This window comes from Falco cherrug, chromosome 16 (assembly GCF_023634085.1).
Source record: "Falco cherrug isolate bFalChe1 chromosome 16, bFalChe1.pri, whole genome shotgun sequence".
NCBI lineage: Eukaryota > Metazoa > Chordata > Aves > Falconiformes > Falconidae > Falco > Falco cherrug.
In genome coordinates this window covers 5,879,921-5,901,573 of record NC_073712.1, presented here as the reverse complement: position 1 = coordinate 5,901,573, position 21,653 = coordinate 5,879,921, and the positions used below count along the sequence as shown (strand labels likewise).

General features: G+C 56.1%; 1 protein-coding gene across 6 annotated transcripts in view; it reads right to left on the bottom strand.

Annotated features, from left to right (window-relative positions):
- ATP2B4 (ATPase plasma membrane Ca2+ transporting 4) overlaps positions 1 to 21,653 on the bottom strand; it is a 51,788-nt gene that overhangs the window by 3,711 nt on the left and 26,424 nt on the right. For 3 of the 6 annotated variants that reach the window (XM_055728053.1, XM_005447063.4, XM_027816476.2), the window contains exons 3-20: positions 21,219 to 21,416; positions 20,147 to 20,404; positions 19,212 to 19,337; positions 18,924 to 19,049; positions 17,043 to 17,078; positions 15,248 to 15,409; positions 14,917 to 15,131; positions 14,583 to 14,825; positions 14,221 to 14,462; positions 13,663 to 13,897; positions 12,292 to 12,471; positions 11,958 to 12,045; positions 11,709 to 11,815; positions 9,897 to 10,088; positions 9,577 to 9,790; positions 8,933 to 9,144; positions 8,468 to 8,575; positions 7,911 to 8,093 (exon numbers count right to left, since the gene is read on the bottom strand). In XM_055728053.1, coding sequence (XP_055584028.1) covers positions 7,911 to 8,093; positions 8,468 to 8,575; positions 8,933 to 9,144; positions 9,577 to 9,790; positions 9,897 to 10,088; positions 11,709 to 11,815; positions 11,958 to 12,045; positions 12,292 to 12,471; positions 13,663 to 13,897; positions 14,221 to 14,462; positions 14,583 to 14,825; positions 14,917 to 15,131; positions 15,248 to 15,409; positions 17,043 to 17,078; positions 18,924 to 19,049; positions 19,212 to 19,337; positions 20,147 to 20,404; positions 21,219 to 21,416 — 3,125 coding nt within the window. Of the gene's footprint in view, positions 1 to 5,365; positions 5,567 to 7,910; positions 8,094 to 8,467; positions 8,576 to 8,932; positions 9,145 to 9,576; positions 9,791 to 9,896; positions 10,089 to 11,708; positions 11,816 to 11,957; positions 12,046 to 12,291; positions 12,472 to 13,662; positions 13,898 to 14,220; positions 14,463 to 14,582; positions 14,826 to 14,916; positions 15,132 to 15,247; positions 15,410 to 17,042; positions 17,079 to 18,923; positions 19,050 to 19,211; positions 19,338 to 20,146; positions 20,405 to 21,218; positions 21,417 to 21,653 lie in introns of those variants that run through there. The other 3 variants (XM_055728055.1, XM_055728057.1, XM_055728056.1) reach the window with 3 other exon arrangements.

Below are 21,653 nucleotides of genomic sequence, written 5' to 3'. Positions count from 1 at the left end.
GATAAATAAAAGAGGGGTTAGTAACAGCTATGAGAGGCCAGAGCTCCCAGGAGAAAGTAAAAATAAATAATACAGACACAATAAACCAAAAAGCACAACAACAACAACAACAAGTCACCACCACTGAACAGACAGCTAAGTCAAAATGAGAGATCTATGGTGAACTAGGAGGGCCAACATGGATCAGACTCAGGCACTAGGAGTGTGATGGGGAATCAACCGACTATGGGGCAACTTCAGAAGCTGCAAGAAAAGACACAAAAAAACTCAAAATAACAGATCACTTCAAATGAACGGAAGCCAAAATGCATTAGTTGTCATTATGTGTGCGCACGCGTATCTGTGTATATAAACGAGGACAAAAAAGTGGAACTACAACTCAAAAAAGAGGTGGGTTAGACAAACAGCAGGTTCACTTCAAGGCAAAAAACTCTACTGTGGGAGTGATGTGTGTGTTTGTTCTAGCTCATTTCTAGACCTATAGAAAGGAATGGGCTTTAAAATGTTGTCACAAACTTTTCAAGCCCTTGTGAAGCAGGAGGTCCAAGTGGATGCCATGACCAGTAAAACCAGACCCAGCTAAACATGCAAGAAGGAAGCCAGATCTGTGCGAGTTTCCCCCACATGGCTGCTGCCTGGATCCGGGGCTGGAGCTCTGGATCCTTCCCTACACCAACATACTGGAGACAACACAGCGGTTTCCAAAGGTAGCTATTGTTTTGGATGCTCTGCACAAAAAAACAACCAAAACAATCTCAAACTTTTGCTAGAAAGCCTGGCCACGCACTAATCCTGTGAAACCCATAGGCTGTCAGCACTGCCGAAAGCCAGGCTCAACATATTACAAGCAGGAGATCCAGAGCCCAGTTTGGACAACCAGGGTATGGCTCTGCTCCCTCCATTGCACTCGAAGGGAGAAGTCTGAAAACAAGCCCGGATGGTGGCTAGCAGCAGATTCACTGCTCCCTCCAATTCCTCTCGAAATCCAGCCTCGAACTCTTCCAGCTCTCACCCCGCCTCGCAGCCCAGTTGCAGTTACTCGGTTGGGTGGGTGACAAGTGTCAGATCCAGCGAACGAAGGCGCAAGGAGGTGGCAGTGCCAGGGGCTGCAGCAGACCTCTCCACCCCAGGGCAGACGCTGGCATGCGTGAGACAACCAACATGTGCACCTTGGGTGCAGCAGAGTGCTCCAGCTCTTGGAGATGACTCTGGGCTACAATCACTCAAAAGATATCAGAAGGCATAAACTGAAGGAGAGCGATGCAGTGCGTGGGCTTTTAAAGCAGAAACAGCAAACAGGGCAGCTGAAGGTCTCCCAAGTCGTAGAGGACCAGGAGAAATCATACACCTTTGCCTTTTACTGCTATCCCCCACACAATGCCCTCCAAAGCATCCCTCTGGTTGCTCTGCTGTCTTACAGTGATGCTCTCCCCGCTGACTCTTGCGGGCCAGAGCCAGCAAGTTGCCTCCTTCTAGAGATCCCCCCATCCTGCTGCAGCAGGTCACAACCAGCACCCTCCTGGCTTGTGGCACCTTCCCAGCCACCTGGGAACTGGGCCGTCTCTTCCCTTTATAGAGGGGGAAGCTACTGACAGAAGTTGTCAGCAGGGACCAAGCATCTTGCACAAGCTCGTGGGTGCTTTATGAAAGCAACAGAAGTCTTTGCTGTGTTAAGCAGGGTTCGTCTGGGACCAGATCTGCTCACCCTCTCTCCAAAGCAAATACCTCCAGACCACTGTGAGACTGTTCAGCAATGGTGGGTGCAGCAGGGAAGTCAGTAACACCTCCCCCAAACACTGCCAGTTGTCCTGCTCTGTCTCCTGCCCTGTGGAAGCAGCATTGCTACTCACAAGCTACCTTCACCTGCTCCCAATACCTGAGGAACCCAGTCCCCACCTCCCATGGCATCCCTGTGGACTGAAGCTGGGGCAAGAAGGGGAGGAGAGCCACAGATCCCACCAAAGGGGTGCTCCTCCATAGCATCCCTATGCTACACCCTGGAGAGCCTCCCCACCATTCAGCTGCCGGCTGAGGGAGTGGAGAGAATGCAGAGCTGCTGGAGGGAGAATGATGTGGATAATCCCCTTGCAAGCTGATGAGGCGAATAAAGATAGGTGTGTGTTCTGCCACTTCTTTGCGAATGGACTGCAGATCTGGTGGGTGAATGGAGACGATACCCCTGTTCCTGGTGAGATGAGCCAGGTTAAACTGTCCACCTCGGTCTGGTACATGGACAGGCTAGGAGGGAAGTCGCCAACCAGCACAGCCAGTGAGAGCCTCCTAGAGATCTTTGGTCTCAGCACAAACAGCACTCACACAACCAGACAAGTTACTCAAAGAAGAGTTTCATGCCTGGAACCCTGGAGATTTTACCTGCAAGATGTTCCAGGGTTCCCCTCTCGTGAGGGATGCCCTTCTGAGTCCGCTCTCCATCTGGCTCAGAAAGATGGTGCTACACCACATAGGGCAGCAATGTGGCATCCCCCTGGCACAGGCTCAGCACATCCCAGCTAGAAACAAACAAGCCAGCTCTTGCATGCACACATGGACCGGCACACACACGCGAGCTGGATGACAGACACTCATGAGAAGATGAGCGTGGGCCAAGTACCCCCCCATGATGCTGGAGCACCAGCTGGCCTGCAAAAATGGAAAGTTTATGTAGCTGGGAACAGAAATTCAGAGCTGTGTTTGCTGCACTAGTGACCACAGTAAGATCCTGGATAAATTCAGTGTTTAGTGTGAATGCACAGGACAAGGGAGACCACCAAGCCAGCCACCTTCTACCAAGACTGATAATGTCACCATCAGCATCTTGAGAACAACAACTGCAAGCACTGACAAAAACACCGACCCCTAAAATGCAGTTCATAAAACCAAATAAACCAACTGTAATCAACTTGGACAAGCTAACGAGAACCTAGGTGATTGCCCAGGCAACCAGGTGGTCAGTTTAGTACAAGCTCAGAGGTAGGAGTAGCTTCACAGAAGCCCTCCCTGCCCCACCACCTCAAGCATTGCTGAGTCCAGACTATCTAACCACATCACTGCCTCCAGCTCCATCACTAAGCTTCTGCTGGTTTTCCTCAGATTTTCTTACTTTGATTTAACCACCTCTGTCAGCAACTGCTGTGAAATTAATTCAGCTGTTCCCTTGTCAAAGGAACTTAACAGCAAGGAAATGTGTTTTGAATGAGCCAGGCAGTGCAAACAAAAATTAAATCCTCCCTGACCAAGCTGAAAACCCACCTCCCCCCTGCCCATGGTCAGGCTCCTGCTTCCTCTCCACCTGAAACCTTCATAACCTGCATAACCTCCAAGCTTGGAATTTATTCTCATTTCACACCATCGCTGCAGCACCACAATGTGCTGGGCAAACACCACTGCTCCCACGGAGGTGGAATTTACACCTTCTGCATGAAGCCAGCATCACCTCCATCACTGACCCCAGGGCTTGCATCGCCCAGCTCACTCAAACCGGGGCAAAACCCCCAAGGGAAACCAGTTTAGCTCTGCAAACCATCTCCGGAGGGTCACTCCTGAGACCTCCCTTTCCTCCACCACCCCAACAGGGGCACAGCAGCCGGGGCTGCCAAGGTCCAGCCCTGGAGAACTCATCCCACAGAAGTGCAGTGGAAGACAGAGGGACACCATTAATCTGTATGGAGGGAAGTGGAGCTTTGAGAGAGAGAGAGAGAGAGAGGGAAGGGAAGCAGCAGACGGAAACAGAGAAATCTAGGCAGAAAACAGAGGGAAGACTTAGTGACCTGGGTTAGCTTCTGGTAAAGTTGTTTGCTGCCTGGAAGGGCACAAGCTATCCAAGTTATCTATCCCCTTGCTGCAAATCGGGGAGAACATTAATCCACAGACTGCAAAAAAAGCCCCTGCTTTTTGGTCTTGACAACCCAAGCCCACTACCCTGAGACCCCTCTAAGCAGGTTTTCTTCTGATTAGAAAGTCTTGGTGGTGCACAGATGCAGTCGGGAACAGAAGGCAGCTGCGCTGCTTCAGAATCACTGGGGTTAAACAAAACAAAATTCAAGCATCAGTGTCAGCTAAATAGAGAGAAAACAAAATTATCAGATATTCTCTCTTCTCTCCCACAGTGCATAAACAGTGGAGACTGAAAGCTATTCAGAAAGTCACCAAGGGTATTTCTTTAATATGAGGAGAACACTGAAAATGACTGTGCAATAAAAAAGCCAATTATCCGGGAAAGATACACTACCTACTCATAGCCTGGCACAGCCCTGCAGAGAGAATTCACGCTTACGTGCTCACAAGGCTCTGAACACAGCTCACAATGAACACGGAGAGGGGCACTGCATCAGAGAGGGCTCTGGAAACCCACAGCCAGATCCAGGATCCAGCTTTGCCACTGATGTTCAGCAGGGCCACGGTCTCCATCTCCGTTTGCATGCAGGGAGTTGCGTGTTCCTGCAGACACTGAGAACCAGCGTGTGCAGAACAAGCTGGGAGCTGCCGAGCTGCTGCAACGGGCAGCAATGCTCTGGCTTTTGAGGGGGGACCAGCGGAGCCTTGTGCCATCCCCGCAGAGCTCCAGGGCAGCAAAGGGCACGCTTACGTGCGTGGGCTCACTCAGCTTTGTCTCGCACGGCATGCAAGTTCACAGGCAGGACAGGGGAGGCTGCTGGCTTCCCGACAGGCTGAGCTGCAGGTGAGTGGCTCCGAGCAGCTCCGCTGCGTCACCACCGGCCAGCTGAGCCCCAGTAACCGGCTGCTCTCACACCCTCTCCAGCCTCCCAACCAAGGCAGAAGCAAACACCCCTTCTCACAGGCGTGCAAGAGGCACAGAGCATACAGGCAGCCCGTTACCGTGGCTCAGCCGATCCCAATGGCACACTAACTGTTGTGGGAAGATCTGAGCAGCCACTCTGCCTCCAAACAGATTTACAGCTTTGGTAAAGCAATGCCTCTGCCCATCCCTGCCCTCCTGGGGCTGGGCAGAGCCACAGTGGAAGGAAACGGCAGCTTTTGGGCGCGCTGTGCCCTTTTCACAGCAATGCTTTTAGTTGCTCATGAACACACAGTTCTTTTAACAAGAACCGCCAATTTTTGCACCCCTCAGAGGGTGGACTCATACGTCAGTCCTGCAAAGGAGGAGAAGAGGTAAAAAAAAACTGAGGAAGCAACAAGGAATGGTGGGGAGAAGGACCAGAAAGTATCGTAAACTTGTTACAAGAGGCAACAGCATAAAACCTAATATTTTAAACGTTCTCCCGCCCCATCCTTCATTTCGGAAATCAGTGTGTGAGTCAAGGTTTAGAGGGAGAGAGAACAGGCTGGGTTAGGTTGGTGCAGGTGCTCTCTGTGGTTATTAGAAGTCATGCATTGTAATAGACTATCACTCACTGCCCGCAGGAGGAGATGCAGCAGCAGCAGCAACAGCAGAAGTGGTGGGAGTGGAATTGACGGAGGAAAGAGCTACATGGGTTGGGCTAGAAACATTTTTTACATCGTGGTGCTGGCTCACGATGGAAGGCTGTCTCCTGAGGGCTCCCTGCAAAGAGGAGGCGCCGGTCTGGAATGTGTAAACTACGTCCATCTGCAAAGAACCAGAGAGTGAGATAGCATCGCCCTGGCCAGAGACAGGGAGAGGGGTTGGGGATGGAGGGGAGCAGGGAGAGGAAGGAAGGAAGGAGGACGGAGGAGAAAGCCCCCCCGCCCCCGTAAACCCACACCACGTTTGGCTGGTGTTTCTGGGAGCAGAGGAGAGGTCGGCTTCCAGCCTCCACCCCGCTCTCGCAGGCATGAGAGGGGCAGTGTTTATCCCACCACCGAGAAAGAGACTGTGGTGGGAGGGAGCGACAGAGGAAACACCTTGGGTTATCCTGACAATCTGCAGGAGGAGCACAGAAAGAGAGAGGGTGGGCAGAGGTGCGAGCTGGCAGCTGGTGGTCCAGAAAACTGCACTGGGAAAGCGTTTCTGGTCCCTCAGCCCCATGGGATGTACAACTGAGGGGCCAAATCCTGGGACACACCATGTGCCCGCAGCTCCCACAGTAGCTGGCCATGCTGGAAGATGTTTCAGCCTCTCCCCCTGGCTCATGGCTCTGCACAGGACTCGGAAGCAGAGCTGGTAGGGGTGGGCAGGGATGCAGCAATGAGGCACCCTTGGTGGCAGGCCACAGTTGCTCTGTGGATGCACGCTGAGGCCAGAGGGACCAAGCAACATCCAGGTGCCACCGTGGCTTCCCAGACACTTTGCAGCTGGACTGTCCCCAGCCCTGTGCCAGCCAGCCCGCTTGGCAGAGCACACAGCCCTGCACCACCCCAGCTTGCCTGCACCGCTTCTGGGGAAGGGACACCTCCTCCAGACCCACGTGCAGCTCTAGCTCACCATGGAGGTATTTTACACATGCTTCGCTCCTTACCCAGTCGGATCTCCCTCCATAGAGGGACCCTCTTTTCCCCAGTGCTGGCCCATGGGGAAAACCCGTGTGCTCCCACTTAAGACACACTGAATCAGGATAGAAGCCCCAAGACGCTCCGGTTGGACCTGCTGGCTGCTCTGCACAATGCACCACAGCCAGGAAAGGAGTTGCTAAAGAGACTCCAGGATGTGCCAGCATCCAGGAGCTCTTTTCACATTGCAAGAGCCAGAGCTTGTTTCAGCCCAGGCCCACCACAGCTGCTGGCAGATACCTCAGAGGCTCCAGGCTCAGCCCCAGCGGCACATCTGGCTGCCGGTATTGCAGCCGTTCATATCTACCAGGCCTCCGACACATCTGGACTGCTTCCGAAACAGCCCAGTAGTGCTCCCAGCACATCTTTCATGTGAACGAACCAGAACGAGCCAACAGCTCAGCCCCCTGCAGTGCCAGCGACCAGCACTGCCCTGGGCCCCCCAAAGAGCCCAGCTGCCCCTCACCACTCACGAGGGGCAGGGAATCAAGGCTGAACCTCACCTTGAAACCACCAAGGCAACATCTCACAGAGGAGAAGCAAAGTTAACATGGCACGACGCAGCTGCTGTGCTCGCTCCAGTCCCTGCGCCTGGGCTGTTCTGGTTATTTGTATTTACCTTTCGTTCCTCTTCCTCCGGCCCTTTGGTAACACAGCAGCCCTGCGTGCCAGGGGCCACTGGGGATCTACAGCCTTCCTCCACAGGGCAGCTCTGCCCAGGTTTTGAGGAAAGATGAGGGACACTGACTTTGCTGCAGGGAATGCTCCCTGCCCTGCCCAGCCAGCAGTCTGGGGAAAAAACCCCACCCTTTCAGGAAAAACTGAGTCAGGGAGAAACAGCTGATATAAAACCCATATTAACAGATAGAGTCTCCTCTCCTTCTGTGCTGTGGGGCCAAAAGCTCCAGGCGAGGAGCCCAGAGAGCTGGCAGGGAAGGGTGACAAGAGCCCTTGGCCAAAGAGCCATTGGGAAGGACAGAAAGCAGCAGAGGAGTGAGACTGGAGAGGGTCTCGTACAGGCAGGTCCCTCCTGGGCACGTTCCCCGCTGGAAGCAGCATCCCAGCAGCGACCAAGAGCAGTTTCAATGCTGACCCACTCACTGCACAACTCTAAGAGCCCGGGTGGCTCCGTGGCCACCCTGCAGCTTCTGAGCACCCCCCTCTGCTGCACGAGGTGCCCATCAGCAGTACATCCAGCCTCCTGCAGACCAGCCTGGCCTCAGGCTGCAGGACACCGTCCTCTGCAGCAGAACAGACCCGTGCCTCCCCCCCACCCCGAGCTGTCCCAAAAGCCAGGCTGTCCTGGTTCCCCAACCAGGGCAGACCCAGAAAGGCACAGGCGGTGGGAGAAGTCTAGCCCCGGAGGTGATGGCATCCTTCAAGCAGCAGCCGTTACCTCTTTCCAGACAGAGCCCCTGGAGAGAAAGAAAAAGAAAGAAAGAGAGAGAAGGAAGAGCCCCACAGCACCCGCTGCCCCACAGTACCTGCGTCTGTATCCTGTTGAGACCCCTGAACCACAAGATCTGCCCACGCCGCAGCTCCATTTCAGCATGGTCAATCTCATCCACATCTTCAGGCAGCTCCTCCTCTGGAATCTCCTCCTTGGTGATGCCATGCCCAGCTTCCTTCAAGAACTTCAGGTGGCTGGTTGGGACAGTGCAGATCAGCTGGGGAGAGACAGGGAGAGAGCAGCTCCTTAGCCTGGAGGCTATGGCAGCATGGAGCCCACCATGGGCAGCCTCAACCCAGGGGGAGCAGTGTGCTGCCAGGACTCAGCCGAGAGATGCCAGGATGCAGTGCAGACATGCCACCGCTGGATGTGCCCCACTGCAAGCAGGGTGGGAACAAGGAGTAAATTAGCAACCTCCTCTCCTCACTGCCGGTATAGTACTGGGATGGAGCATCACCCTCTTCCAAAGATGCCTTGAATAAATAGTGGGGAGAAAAAGGGCAGCGAGGCAGGGGGAAGGGAAAGGTGAGCTGGGCTGCAAGCATGCCGTGGCATGGAGGCACGTGGTATGTTTCTCAGACTGGCTCTTACCTGGCCCCAGAGGAGCTCTCCCACTCCGATAAAAATACACCAGAACCACTGGCTCAGGGTGAGCCCAGAGCAGCTGAACGGCTTCCCACCAAACTCCACGATGATGATCTACAGCACAGGAGAGAACAAGTCACGCACTGGGGAGTGCCAAGGGCTGTACAGCATAGTCATGGGGTGAAAAGGTCCCCTACATCTTTCCCCCCCTCGCTGGGATCACAAGAGCAGCAAGGACATCACTTCTAGGCTAGTAACAGGACATCAGAGGCATGCCACCTGGCCAGCCCTGACACCTCCCAACACACCCTAGACCCCAATATTCAGGTTTTATGTCACCAAGAAGCTGCTGAAGAATAAGGGGACAGAAGAGCGCTGTGGCCAGTGACTGCAGCAGACACAGGTCCTGCCTGTGGCATGGTCCCCTCCCAGCCCCACTATCATATTCCCATGCAGCTCCCACAGCTTCACCTGAGCTGCGAACGTCCCCAGCACCACTGTGCAGAAGATAGGGTTACGGTAGATTGATTCAAAGACATTCCTCTCCCCATGGATCTTGCGTGCATTGATCTCGTTGAACAACTGCATCATGACAAAGGTGTTGAAGACGATGGTGTAGTGTTCGGTGGGTGGGGAGTGGAGTGGGGCGTTCCGGCCACTGTCGATGTCAAAAAACTTCTCCCCTGAGCAGACAAGGGGGTTTGGGGAGGGGATGGGGAAGGGCAGAGAAGAGAAGATGAGATCCTGCTTCTTCTGCTCTGTGCTGGTGAAGGTGGAATTAGGATCCCAGGTTCTTGCTGAAGATCCCTTTGCCCAGCTGGAATCCCCGCCACTAGCCCCACTGAACCCTTATTTCCTTAAAAAACATTGAAAAGCTGCTTCCCTGGCTAAAACTCTCTGCACACGGCGAGCTCTAGAGTTAAACATCCTCTCCTTATCATCCCTCCACTTCCCATCCATTATTAAATGGGCTGTCCCGGCCAACATGAGGTTACTGAGTGACAGCTGAGGACAAGGGTCGCCCACACTGGTGAGGAAAGGTGGCTTGGTGAGGCAGGGCTGGGACTCTGCCCCTTTCCTCTTCCCACACTATTTCTTGGTGTCTCAAAGCTCACCCGCAAAAAGCAGCGTGAAAATGATTGTTAGCTGGTACACCGCGTGCCCCAGGATGTTCTTCATCATGGTGCGGGAGATGAGTGGCTTGTTGCGGCCGTACGGCTTGCGCAGCAGCAGGGACTCGGACGGGGGCTCCGTGGCCAGGGCTAAAGAGGCAAAGGTGTCCATGATCAGGTTCACCCACAGCATCTGGACAGCCTTCAGGGGAGAGTCCTGCAGAGAGAGGGGACACAACACGTCACACCACCGAAACCACCCTCTTTTCACTTCTTGTTTTGCAGGAGCCTCTGCTCTCCTGCCATGCCCAGCGGCCCCGTACCTGCGTGATGCAGGCACCCGTGAAGGCCACGATGACAGCCACGATGTTAACAGTCAGCTGGAACTGCAGGAACTTGGAGATGCTGTCATAGACATTACGTCCCCACATCACCGCCTTGACGATGCTGGTGAAGTTGTCATCCGTCAGGATGATGTCCGAAGCCTCCTTTGCCACATCCGTGCCTGCAATGCCCTTAAGGACAAGGGAGAAAGCGATGGGGTGAGTCATGGAGCAAGCTCCATGCTCACTATCTGCCCAGCTCTGCTTCTTCCCAGAACGAGCCCCGAGAAAAAAAATCCACCAGAGCCAGAGGAGCTGGTGCCAGTCCTGTGTTTGACAGTGAGTCCTGCTGCGGCTGTGCCAACACACCCAAGAGCGGAGGCTCCAAAGCAGCGATGCCTTCAAAGACAGACACCGGCTCAGCTCCAGAGCGGGGCTCTGAGTCAGCGCAGCTTTTCAGCCTGTCGCCGTGCATAGCCCAGACAGGGCCACCACAGCAAAGCTGGGTAACAGCTTACAAGCATGGCTTCCTCCTCACGCCAGGGAACACGGGCAGCCCTGGCTGGGCATCTTTGCTGCGAGGGTTGTGATCCCCAAATGAGAGATTGCTCAGCAGCCTGAAATGCCAGTGCCTTCTGTCCAGTGCGGGGTGGACGGCAGCCCCGCAGCGAGCTAGGCTGCCCGCAGCCTCCCCAAAGTCACCTGCAGCATCTCCGAAGGCCAGCTGGCTCTACAGAAGCCGGGCTCACTGCGTTTCTCACTGCTGGCACACAGAGGCGCTCGCTTTGCAGCGATTCGAGGCACCGAAGTGATGCCCTTAACCAGCTAGTTCCCTGGTGCTTTCCAGGAGCTCTCTTGAGATCTGCAAGACTGGTCTCAGGTGGGAAACCCCAGGGGATGAACTTCAGAGGCAGCTGGACGGAGCTATCCATGTGCTGTTTGCTCCCCACTCCCTGGGTACCCAAGGGATGCGCAGCCCTGGTACGCAGCCCCCAGCAAACCCCAGTGCCTGGCCAGGGTCTGATCCTGCACAGGGGGCAGAGAGCCCCACTGTATGGTCCCCAAGAGAAAACAGACTGCCTCCTGCTCTTCATCCTAAAGGCTCCAGAATTGCACTTGGATATTTAACACCTTCCCAAAAACATCTCCTCCCAAGAAATTTCTCATTTGCTCAAAGCTCCCTCATAAGGCTCTACCCAGGAGCTGGCTCCTGCCCACACACACAAACTTAAACAATTCACAGGAAACCCGTTAAAACTGACAGGTTTATTTCCTTGCTTCTTTTAGACAGGGCAACGAAAAGAAGCAAACCAGGAGATCAGAGTTCTTCACCATAAACAAACTCCCCAAGTCAGTGCCAGCACCGTGCTTGGAGCCTGGGCTGCCCTTTACAGGCCTGGGTGAACTGCTGGGATAAACCAAGTCATGCTGAGTTACTGGGCTCCCACGGCTCTCCTGGACATCACAGCTCAGAAACTGGGGCCAAGCAGGTCCCTGCTCTGGGTGCTCTGCAAGCACTGTGTCACCTTCAGCTTGACACGGTCCCTCCACACGGGATGGAGGAGCCCAGCCCTAAGCCAGGCTCTCAGATGATTGCTTCCCATCAAATCTTTTGCTAACAGTCCTACAAAGTTCACGAGAATCAAACCAAACCTCCAAAGAACGTTTCTTTTTAAGACATCCTGTAGATTTGGAAAAGAGTTTCAAAGAACCAGAAATAATTTCAGTGTTGAGAATGACCAAGCATGCCATTAGTTTCTCACCCCAGAGAGCGAAAGCTGCCCCTGGGGAAAACCCACCACCCAGCCGTACCATGGCAAACCCAACATCGGCTTTCTTCAAAGCTGGGCCATCGTTGGTCCCATCCCCGGTCACGGCCACCACCTGCCTCTGGTCACCAACGGTGCTGTCGATAATTCCTGAAATGGAGACAAGCAGCTCAGAGGAAATAAGCCCCAAGGGTAGGCTCTTAGCACAAATTAGACTGCAAAAGCACCCTGGCAGAGCAGGATGAGTTGCTTTGGTGAGAGGCAGCAGCTGGGGGACTTGGCCGGTGCTCACCTTTCACAAGTGTGTGCTTATCCGTCGGGGAGGAGCGGGCCAGCACTCGCAGCTTGGGCCAGATCTTATCCAGCTGCTCCTGTTCTACCTGTAGGACAAGACACAGGTGAGAAAGGGAAGAGAACCCCCAGAAACCTTCTTCCCCACCGGAGAGCGCACCCCAACAGGACCTCCAAGCACCTGGACACCCCTACGGCTGCACTGGCTGAGGGTCCCAGCAAGCAAAGGGACCAGCTACGTGTATCCAAGAGGAGGAAAACCCAGCAGGATTCAGCACCCACTGAGGTGGCCACCCACACCCACTGCACAGCAGGACCCAGGGCTGCTCTCCCACCTCTCCCTTCTCATTTCGGATGAGCCGGTTGAACTCCTTCCCCTCCAGGCACAAGAAGTCCTCCCCCGGCAGCAGGATGCCACACTTGGTGGCAATGGCACGGGCGGTGTTGATGTTGTCCCCTGTCACCATCCGGACGGTGATTCCCGCACGCTGGCACTTCAGGATGGCATCTGGCACCTGGGGGACAAGGACAGAGTGTGGGGGACAGACAGGCAGAGTGCTTGGGTTTGCACTGGGTATCTTGGGAGCCAGGCAGCTCCTCTCCATCCTCCCTAAAAGGATCCGGAAAGGGCTCCAGTGGGGTCAGGAACCTGCATCCACCCACAGCTCAGCTCAGTACTCATGCTGGGGATGAGATACTGAACTGAAAACTCCCCCTCCAGCACCTGCTCAGCCCTTTATCCTTTGGGGTACAGGGTGGGGGGGCTACCAGGGACCAGAGAGGATGCCTGTCTATGCTCACTGCCACGGCCGGATGCTGCTCCACTGCAGCCTCCTGTGCCCACCGCAGCTCCAGCCAGACTCGTGTGTGTTGTGTCCAGAGTGGTTCCTCCGGCACAGACAGCGTGAGATATTCCAGCCCCTGCCCCAAGGGGAAGGCAACATCACCGCCTCCTCCTCCCCATCACGCCGCAGTGCTGGGCGCCGAGGCATGGCCAGGCAATCCATCAAAACGTGGGCATTTTGTCTGCTCCCCCCGCGCCACCCCGGCGGCACGTTGCTGCACTAATGGGTTTACCTATTATGGAGCGGTGGGGGAAGAGGATATTAGTGAGAAATTAGCAAATTGAATTAACGGCCTCCAGAGCTGGTGCAGACGGGGCATCTGTAATGCAATTCCCAGACCCAGATACTTGAACATCTAATCAGGAAATATGTAAGCATGGCAGGAGCACAGGGGCAAGCTCCAAAATGTAATCAAGAGGCAGGTATCAGAGGGCTGATTGCATTAGCCCAGCTGCCTGCCCAGCACCCCCGTGGCAGAGGGGGACAGCAAGCTGCAGGGCAGGAACCAACTAGATCAGCCCTGGCCCTCTCCAGCACTCCTCCATCACCCTTAGGTGGTGTCTCCATACACCTCTCAACTGCGAGTGGAACCAGCCAGGCTGGTGCACAGACCCCTGGTAGCAGCTGGTGGGGGAAAGTCTGGGTGGAAACACCCTGCTACCAGGGCATTTTGTCCAGGTATGGGATAGAACCGCCTGCAGCAAGGAGCTGGTAGCATGGGGCACTCTGGGGATGGATGCAGAGGGGCTGCTTGAGCTTTCGTAAGGGGCTCGTGGTCCTGAGCAGCGGGGAAAGGGGCTCCTGGCGCAGGCATGGGGGGCTGGGGTGGAGGACAGCCAGGGCAGAGCTGGGGTTCAGTACCTCTGGCCGCACAGGGTCCTCTATCCCAACCACAGCGATGCAGGTCAGGTCAGACAGGATCTCGTTCTCACTGTCCCAGTCTGGCTCAGCATCAGCAGGGAAGTCACGGAAAGCCAGGCAGATGGTCCGCAGCCCGTGGCAGGCCATGGGCTCTATCACCTTCTTCACCATCTCATCCCGGTCCTTCACCTTGAACACCCGGGGGTCTCCGTTCTTGTCCAGGATCTTGGTGCACCTAATGCAGGACCAGGATGGAGGGTGAGGGATACCAGCGGTGGCACACACTGCTGGCTCAGCAATCTGCTCCCCCTGTCACCCACGTTCCCCATCTACCAACCAGGGGCATCCCACCTACCCACAGCTCCCTACAGCTTTACCAAAGCCACTTTTAAGAGTTCAACACTCTCCACAGCAGCACCTCCCAACACCCAACTCCCCACTCCACAGCGGCTGCACACCCCTTCACCCTGCAGCCCCGCAAAACAGCTCCATGGTGCATCGAGAGCCTAAAGACCACGGGACGGGGAGAGGACCAGCGTAGCAAAGGAGGACGGTTACTTGCGGAGGATGATCTCAGAGGCTCCCTTGCTGTACATGCGGAAGCCGCCGTTGCCGTTCTTCAGCACCGTGCTCATGGACTTGCGGACAGAGTTGAAGGTGTAGACCTTGTAGAGCTTCTCCTCCGGCACCTCATTCCGCACGGCCTGGTAATCCTGCTTCAGGTCCAGCACAAAACCCAGCAGGGCGCACTCAGTCTTGTTCCCCACTTGCCGGGGTAGCCCTCCTTCCTTCTCAGGTGGCTGGAAAGGAGAAAGGAAAAGGAAAAGCAATGTCAAACCTGAAAACGGTAGGACAGGAGCTGCAGAGGTGGCCAGTGGTGGGAAGGCCAGAGGACATGAGGTTGTGGTTCTCCAACTCACCAGGATCTTGGACGTGTAGGCTGAATTGATGGCAACACCATTGACTATGAGGTCCAGGATCTTGGGCAGGATGGCTTCAGGGTCAGGGATCTGACGGTAGTGGGTGTCCCCCACGTAGGCCTGCACCACAGTCATGCGGTTCATGGTGAGTGTGCCCGTCTTGTCCGAGCAGATGGCAGTGGCATTGCCCATGGTCTCACACGCATCCAAGTGTCTCACAAGGTTGTTGTCCTTCATCATTTTCTGCAACAGGCACCATGACCAGGAAGGTCAGAGCCAAAAGCCTGACTTTCCTCATCATGCCCCCAGTGACCTCACTGCATCACGGTCTCACCTTCACGGAGTAAGCCAGGGAGATGGTGACTGCCAGCGGGAGCCCTTCAGGCACAGCCACCACCAACACTGTGACACCGATGATGAAGAACTTGACGAAGTACTGGATGTAAATGGGGGTGCACTCCGCCAGCCAGGACCGCCTCTGCACCCCAAACGTGTCGATCACAAAGTAGAGCACCAAGATGATGACCGTGATGGCTGACATGATCAGCCCTGGGGAAAGAAGAGGCAGAGCGGCAGGTGAGGGGACGCAGGGGAAGGGGACAACCCCTTCTCCCTGTGCCACCTGCAGCGAGGGCTCTGGCACGCGCCAGGCCACCACCACTCACCCGCCTTCCCAATCTGGACTGCCAGGCGCGTGAGCTTCCCTTGCAGCACAGACTTCTCCTTCTTGGGCACCTTCACCTTCTTCTTCTCCTTCTCCTCATTTTCCACCCCTTCCTGGCTCTTCAGGGGCTGGATCTCTAAGGCCACACCATCCTGAGTTTTAGCTACAGTCCAGGGCAAAATAAGACACCACGTGTGAATAGCAGAGAGACCAGGAAAACCTGTAGGACACCACTGAGAAAGATGGTGGTGGGAGAGAAAGAGAAAACCCAGAACAAGAACCATTCCCGATGACACACACATCCGAGCACATGGAAATCCCGTGTCCTGGGGCCCTGCCACCTCTCTATGGGGCAGTTTTCTGCCATCTACCCCAGACCCACGGATAAAGGATCCTCACAGCTGACACTGCCACCGACCACACCTCTAAGGCAGCACTGCAAGAAACCCTCTGGCCAGGCTTTGGGGTGGAGGCAGGTCTCATCTGGCCCCCACTGCAGGCTGCTTTACATGCTGCAGCAGATGGGGAGCACTTTGGGCTGACCCCAGAGAGGCTCCGGTCCCACCGGTCCCCTGCTGAGCATCCCCACTCCCTCCCAATGCTACCTCTGCGGTGCCCTCTGGGCAGCTCAGCAGGAATCATTTGCCAGGGGAGCGACTGAGGGGGTGAGATGGAAGGGGACAGTTAGAAATTTGAATGGAGATTGAAGAGGAATGAGCCAGCTCCTTGAATCCCAGCCCTGAGACATCCATCACGTTTGTAGGACCCGAGACAGCCAGGCTTTCAGTTGCTAAAATTGGTCTAGTCCAGCTGAAGGTCTGCACCAGGGAGACCCGAGTCAGCTGAAAGTTTTGGAGAGGGGTGGGAAGAGAGTGAGACTCCCCCCCCACTGCCCCAAGAGGCTCCTCCTCAGCCGTCAGGGCTGGAGGAAGAGCAGTGGCCCCATGGTTGCCCACGGATGCCCCGGGACCTGTCCCCTCATGGCTGCTGCTGCTCAGTGGCTCCAGACACCCCAGAGCTCACGGCAGCTCTATATCGGACACCTCCACGGTTACGACAGACCCGACACGGACAAAACAAGCACCCGGACACAGTCTGACGGGAAGGAGGGAAACTCAAACTGCTGAGAGGAGAGAGAAACAGAGAGAGAGAGAGAGAGAGAGGTGGAGAGAGAGGTGCAGAAATGGGCTTCCTCCACAGCCTGCAAAGAACAGTGTGAGAAACACTGGCGAGGAGACGCTCACGGAGTCGAGGCCATGGGAGGAGAGGGTGCAACCATCACATCGGCCAGGCCCTCTGGGACGTTTCATCCCAGAGTCAGCAGGAGGGGGACCCACATCGCTCCCCCAGCTATGCCCAAACATAAACCCTGCAAAAGGATGGCTTCTGACGGGCACAAAGGCTTCAGAGCCACCAGGTCACAGCTGCAGCTCATGTCAACATGGATGAAGTCTGCCCCAAGAAAGGGATGCTCTGCCAGTGGTCCAGGCTGCTGGAAGAGCCCTGCCCTCCCTGCACAAAGGCTTCGCCCCACACAGGGTCAGTGTGGCCCTGAGGAAGCTGGCCAGCCCCATCCCAGGTACGCACAGCCCCCCGGTGGGATGCTGGAGGGCACCGCGCGGCTGTGCCAGGGCCACCAGCTGTGGGACCGTTGCACCCTCTCCCAGGACAACGAGGCGAGAGTCCCGCCGGAGCAGCAAAGAGCACAGACTGATGAGAAGAAGGAAGGAAGGAAGGAAGGAGGAATGCTCAGTAGTTAGTGTGGTGCTGGTTCAAAGGATGGAGAGGCTGGTTACCTTTGTTGCGATTTTCGGGGGCTCCGGTTTTTTTACCTGTTCAAAGAGAGAAAGGGTGGAGGGCTGAGCACGTGGACCCACGTTCACCGTCCAGCTGGTAGGATGGCCCGGGGCCAGCCCTGCTCCGAGGGGCCACGCACTGCTCCAGCAGCATCTGTGCGCAGGGCTCAGCACCCTGCAGTCACCCTCCGGACACCACGCATGCCTTGGTCCACCGCTCATGGCACTGGGGAGGCTCTGGAGCATCCTGGCTCCTCCAGGCACCCTGTCCCCAAGGCTTCAGACTTCCCCATCTGCAAAGCACCCACTACAACCCCTGCCACTGCTTCAAAGGGTGCCAGTGGCATCTCAGACCTTCAGGCAGAAGAAACCATACAGCAGAGCCTGACCTCTGTGCAGCACATGCCGAGCACCAGTGCTCCCTACCTCCCACTGCCACCGGGTGCAAGTGGATCCACCCAGGTGGCACAGACTTGTCCCCTGCCATGGGCAGCACTATAGCCATAGCGGGGGTCTCTGCCCCCATGGCTGCGGTGGGCATAAAGTGCACAGGGGTCCTCCAGCGTGCCTCCACAACAGGGGAAGCACAGGGCTGCAGCAGTCTAAACAAGCCTTGAGTGACAAGGGGTTTATACACCTTCTCCCCACCGTCCCCCCAGCACCACGGTGGGCGATGAGCCGGTGAAACCCCCTGCCTCACTTTGCTCCCAAATCGAGGGCTGCAAGGCACAGAGCTGGGTTTGCTGCGGGGCTGAGCGACAGCTTGAAGGTTGGAAAAACACCAAGCGCTGTGCCCGGGCACCTGGCGAGCTGCTGCTCAGCTCCAACAGCAGTGCCATTCCCACGTCTCACCCTGTACTCCCACCTCCAAGCAGGCAGCTAAACCCCAGGAGCTCCCGAGCTGCCGAACCCCGGTGATGCGAGCCAGCCGAGCAGAGCTGGAGCAACCCAGCGCACATGCGGCCCAGAGCTGAAACGGCTGCCAGGAACGGCCCGGCAAACCTCTCCCCGCCTGGCATCGCCTCCCGGGAAGGGCTCCTGGCACAGGGATGCCTGTGCAGCCAGCGATGCCAGCCGGCAGCTCCCTCCTGCCAACTCCTCACACCTTGCACCCGCTCCCAGTGAGCCCAGACCTGCTTGAACAGGGGTGCGGGGACACGGGGGAGAGCAGGAGCTTCCCAAGCCTGGCTTGTACCGATGCTGGCTTTAAAGCTGGTATCAGAGCTGGCACAGCGCAGGGGAATAAGCAGTGAGATGCGAGAGCCAAGGCAGGAATGCATTCGAGTCCCAGCATGATCAGGAACACCTCAGCCTGCCTGGCTGCTCGCCCACGCTCCACCCCCTCGCACACAACCCCTCCTCTCCCTCTTGCCATCCTCTCCAGGGAGCTCAGGGGATGCCAGCAGAGATCTTCAAAGTCCTCAAGGTTCTGGATGGACTACTGACATCCTGCGGACAACCAGGACTCACCTTCCCACCACAGGGCAGGCAATGAGCATCGTGCCCCAGCACCACAGGGCATCGCTATTGGCCGCTTTTCCCTCTGAGCCTCGACCTCCCCTACCCTGCTACCCCAGGCTGCAGCCGGCTGGAGAAGAGAAAGTTGGAGCCATGTCTGAAAGAGGTGGCGAGCAGAGGTCTGGGTGCACGGGGGTTTTCTTCAGGCAGCACGATCCCCACGCTGCGGGCGAAGGGGCAGCAGGGAGGGACGGATGCCCCCCACTGCCTTGCGAGCTCACTGTACCTGCCTGGGTCACGGGCTCTAACACACAAACCGCATCCCACGGATGTGGGCGTAGCTTGTTGCAAACCGGTGGATGCTTCCCAGGAAAGGGAGAAAGGCAAAAGGAGAGAAAAAACAGGTTCAGTGGATCTCCTTACCTTTCTTCACCTTCTTTTCCTCATCTCCTTCTCCTGCACCCAAGAGAGTGAAGATGATGCCCGTCTGGGAGTTAATACCCACAGCAGTCACCACCATCCTGCCGGAGCCCTCCATCACATGGGTACCTGGCACAGCAAGAAGGCCACAGTGAGACAGGACACTGGCATGCAGTTCCCACCTCCTGCCCAGCACCGGGGCACAGCAACCGGGAGCAATCATCTCTCCACCACAGCACAAACCCACCACAGCCCTGCACCCACCACACGAAAGCCGCCCAGGATCCTCACCTGACAGCAGCATGGGGTCTTTATCCAGCGACTTCTTGACTTGGTCTGACTCCCCCGTCAGCGAGCTCTCATCTATTTTCAGGTCATTGCCCTGGATCAGGATCCCGTCTGCTGGCAAGAGATCACCTAGGAAAGGAGCAACGAGGGGGGTCATCCCCAGCCCGGACAGCCGCAGCTCAGTCCTGCCGGCTCCATCCCAGGAAGAGAACGCATGTGTCAGCAAAAGGACTCAAAACTCAGCCTCAGACCAAATCTAGAGGGAGGAGAAGCAACAGATGGGTATTACAAGACAGATGGGCATTAAAAGATGACACCCAATAGCTCCCAAATCTTCACTGATATACAAAAGCATTTGTTGCAGGGACTTTTGCTCAATCAGACAGTGCTTCCCCCATCTGGTTTTACTGAATCAACACCACATCCTTCCCAAAGCCTCTCGATACATCCAAACCGCTACATGATCCCATCTTCCACCTGCTGAGGAAGGAAAAAGCCCATGTGAAAATGAATGCTACACATTGGATGAATCTCCTTCCTGATGGGAATTGCGTGGGATCAGTGCACCTTCAGGTAAACAAGGAGCAGGACCTGGTTTAGCCCACAGGCTACATCTCCTTGCTAAGGAAATGTTCACCAAGGACGTGGTTGGGAAAATTAATCATTTTTCAGACCAGCAGGTTGCTAAAGCAACCCAAAGTTGTGTGCAGAGCCTGGCTTCGCTCTGCCAGCTCAGGTCCAGGCTGGCAAGCGACAAGGGGAGCGGAGCTCCATCAGCTGCATGGGAGCATCTCCCATCGCTCACAGCATGCTGCAAAATAGAGTAGCTGGAGGAAGCCACGCTTCCCCCTGAGGCAAAAGGGCTGGCGAAGCAGAGGAGGAACCACCAGGCTACCAAGGTGGAGGGACAGACCCCAGCCACCACCGCCTCCACTCACCGTACTTGATCTGTGCGATGTCTCCCACCACAATCTCAGCCACCGGGATCTGAATCACCTGCCCTTTGCGGATGACCGTGAACTTCTGCTCCTGCTCGATGCGGCTCTGGAGACCCCGGAATTGCTTCTCCTTGCTCCAGTCATTGAAAGCGGTCACCAGCACCACGATGATCACCGAAAACAAGATAGCTGCCCCCTCAATCCAGCCAGCCTGAGACTCACCCTCGTCCTCCACGCCGCCCGTCGACTGGCCACACACTGCCGGCAGAGGAGAAAACTTGTTTGCACAACGGGACAACCGCTTTCCTCTGAGCAATGTGCACAGAGCAAAGCCTGGAAGACAGTTACTTCTCTCTCCTCCTCCCTAGCTGGTCCAAGGGCTTCCCCTGCTCTCAGGAGAGGGTTTTTACATCCCTGGAGACATTTGGTTGGTTGTGTTTTGGGTTTTTTTTTTCCCTTTATTTTTTTCACTTTTCATTTTTGAAAGAGGTTGGGCTGAGAGAACTGGGACAACTGGCTTCTATTTCCAGTTGCAGCTCTGCTGCATGACCCTCAAGTGAGTCACCCTCTCCCTGCATCTCTGGATCCCTGCCCCTGCTCGACTCCTCCAGCAATACAGAGACCCAGGGCTGGGGAGGAGAAACTCACCCAACGCTGTCCCTCAGCCACACAGGGAGGGCTGGGAGAAGCACTCCCTGGTCAGAGGGAGGTACCAGGGGACAGCCAGCCTTGTCCTTCCATGCCCAAACCAAAAGAGAAGCTCCATGAGACCTGGGAAGCCACCAGACCAGACGGGCCCTTTGGCCTTAGAGCATCTTTTGGGAGCAGCAAGGAGCAGCTCTGAGCCCTGCCGTGGTGCCAGCTGTGACCAAACACATCCATAGATGTGGACGGGACCATGCCAAGGACAGGGAGAAGCCACCACTTAAAGCGTGAGCAGAAGTAGCTCCCAGTTCCATCTGCACCAGGATGGAGACACCCACACCGTGACCTTCCAGGGACAGCACCTATCCCAAAGCTCTGCTCCTGCATGGCTGGGCATGGCAGCTCATGTGGGACCCCAGGGACTCACATTCATTGTCACCACCCGGAGGGTGGTAGAAGGACAGGCCCAAGGAGATTATGGCTGCGATTTCCAAGATGATCAGTGTGACGTCCTGGAGTGCCTCCCACACTAACTGCAGGAACGTCTTGGCCTTTTTGGGAGGAATGAAGTTCTGGCCAAAGACCTGCCGCCTCTTTTCCAGGTCGGTTGGGTTCCCAGACAGGCCTGGAGAGGGGACAAAGAGAGATGAGGGCAAACCCCACCGCTGCCCCACAGCCCCCCAGCAGCACCAGTGGGACCAGTGCAAGGAGCAGCTCCCTGCCCGTGCAGGGGGCACGAGATGCAGGTGTAGGGGGGAGCCAAGGCAGGGCTTTGCTCCTGCCGCCCATGGGGCAGGGGACATGCAGCTGGTGGGACAGGACACTGCCGGAGCTGCTGGCAGGAGAGCACGTGGGGGCCAGG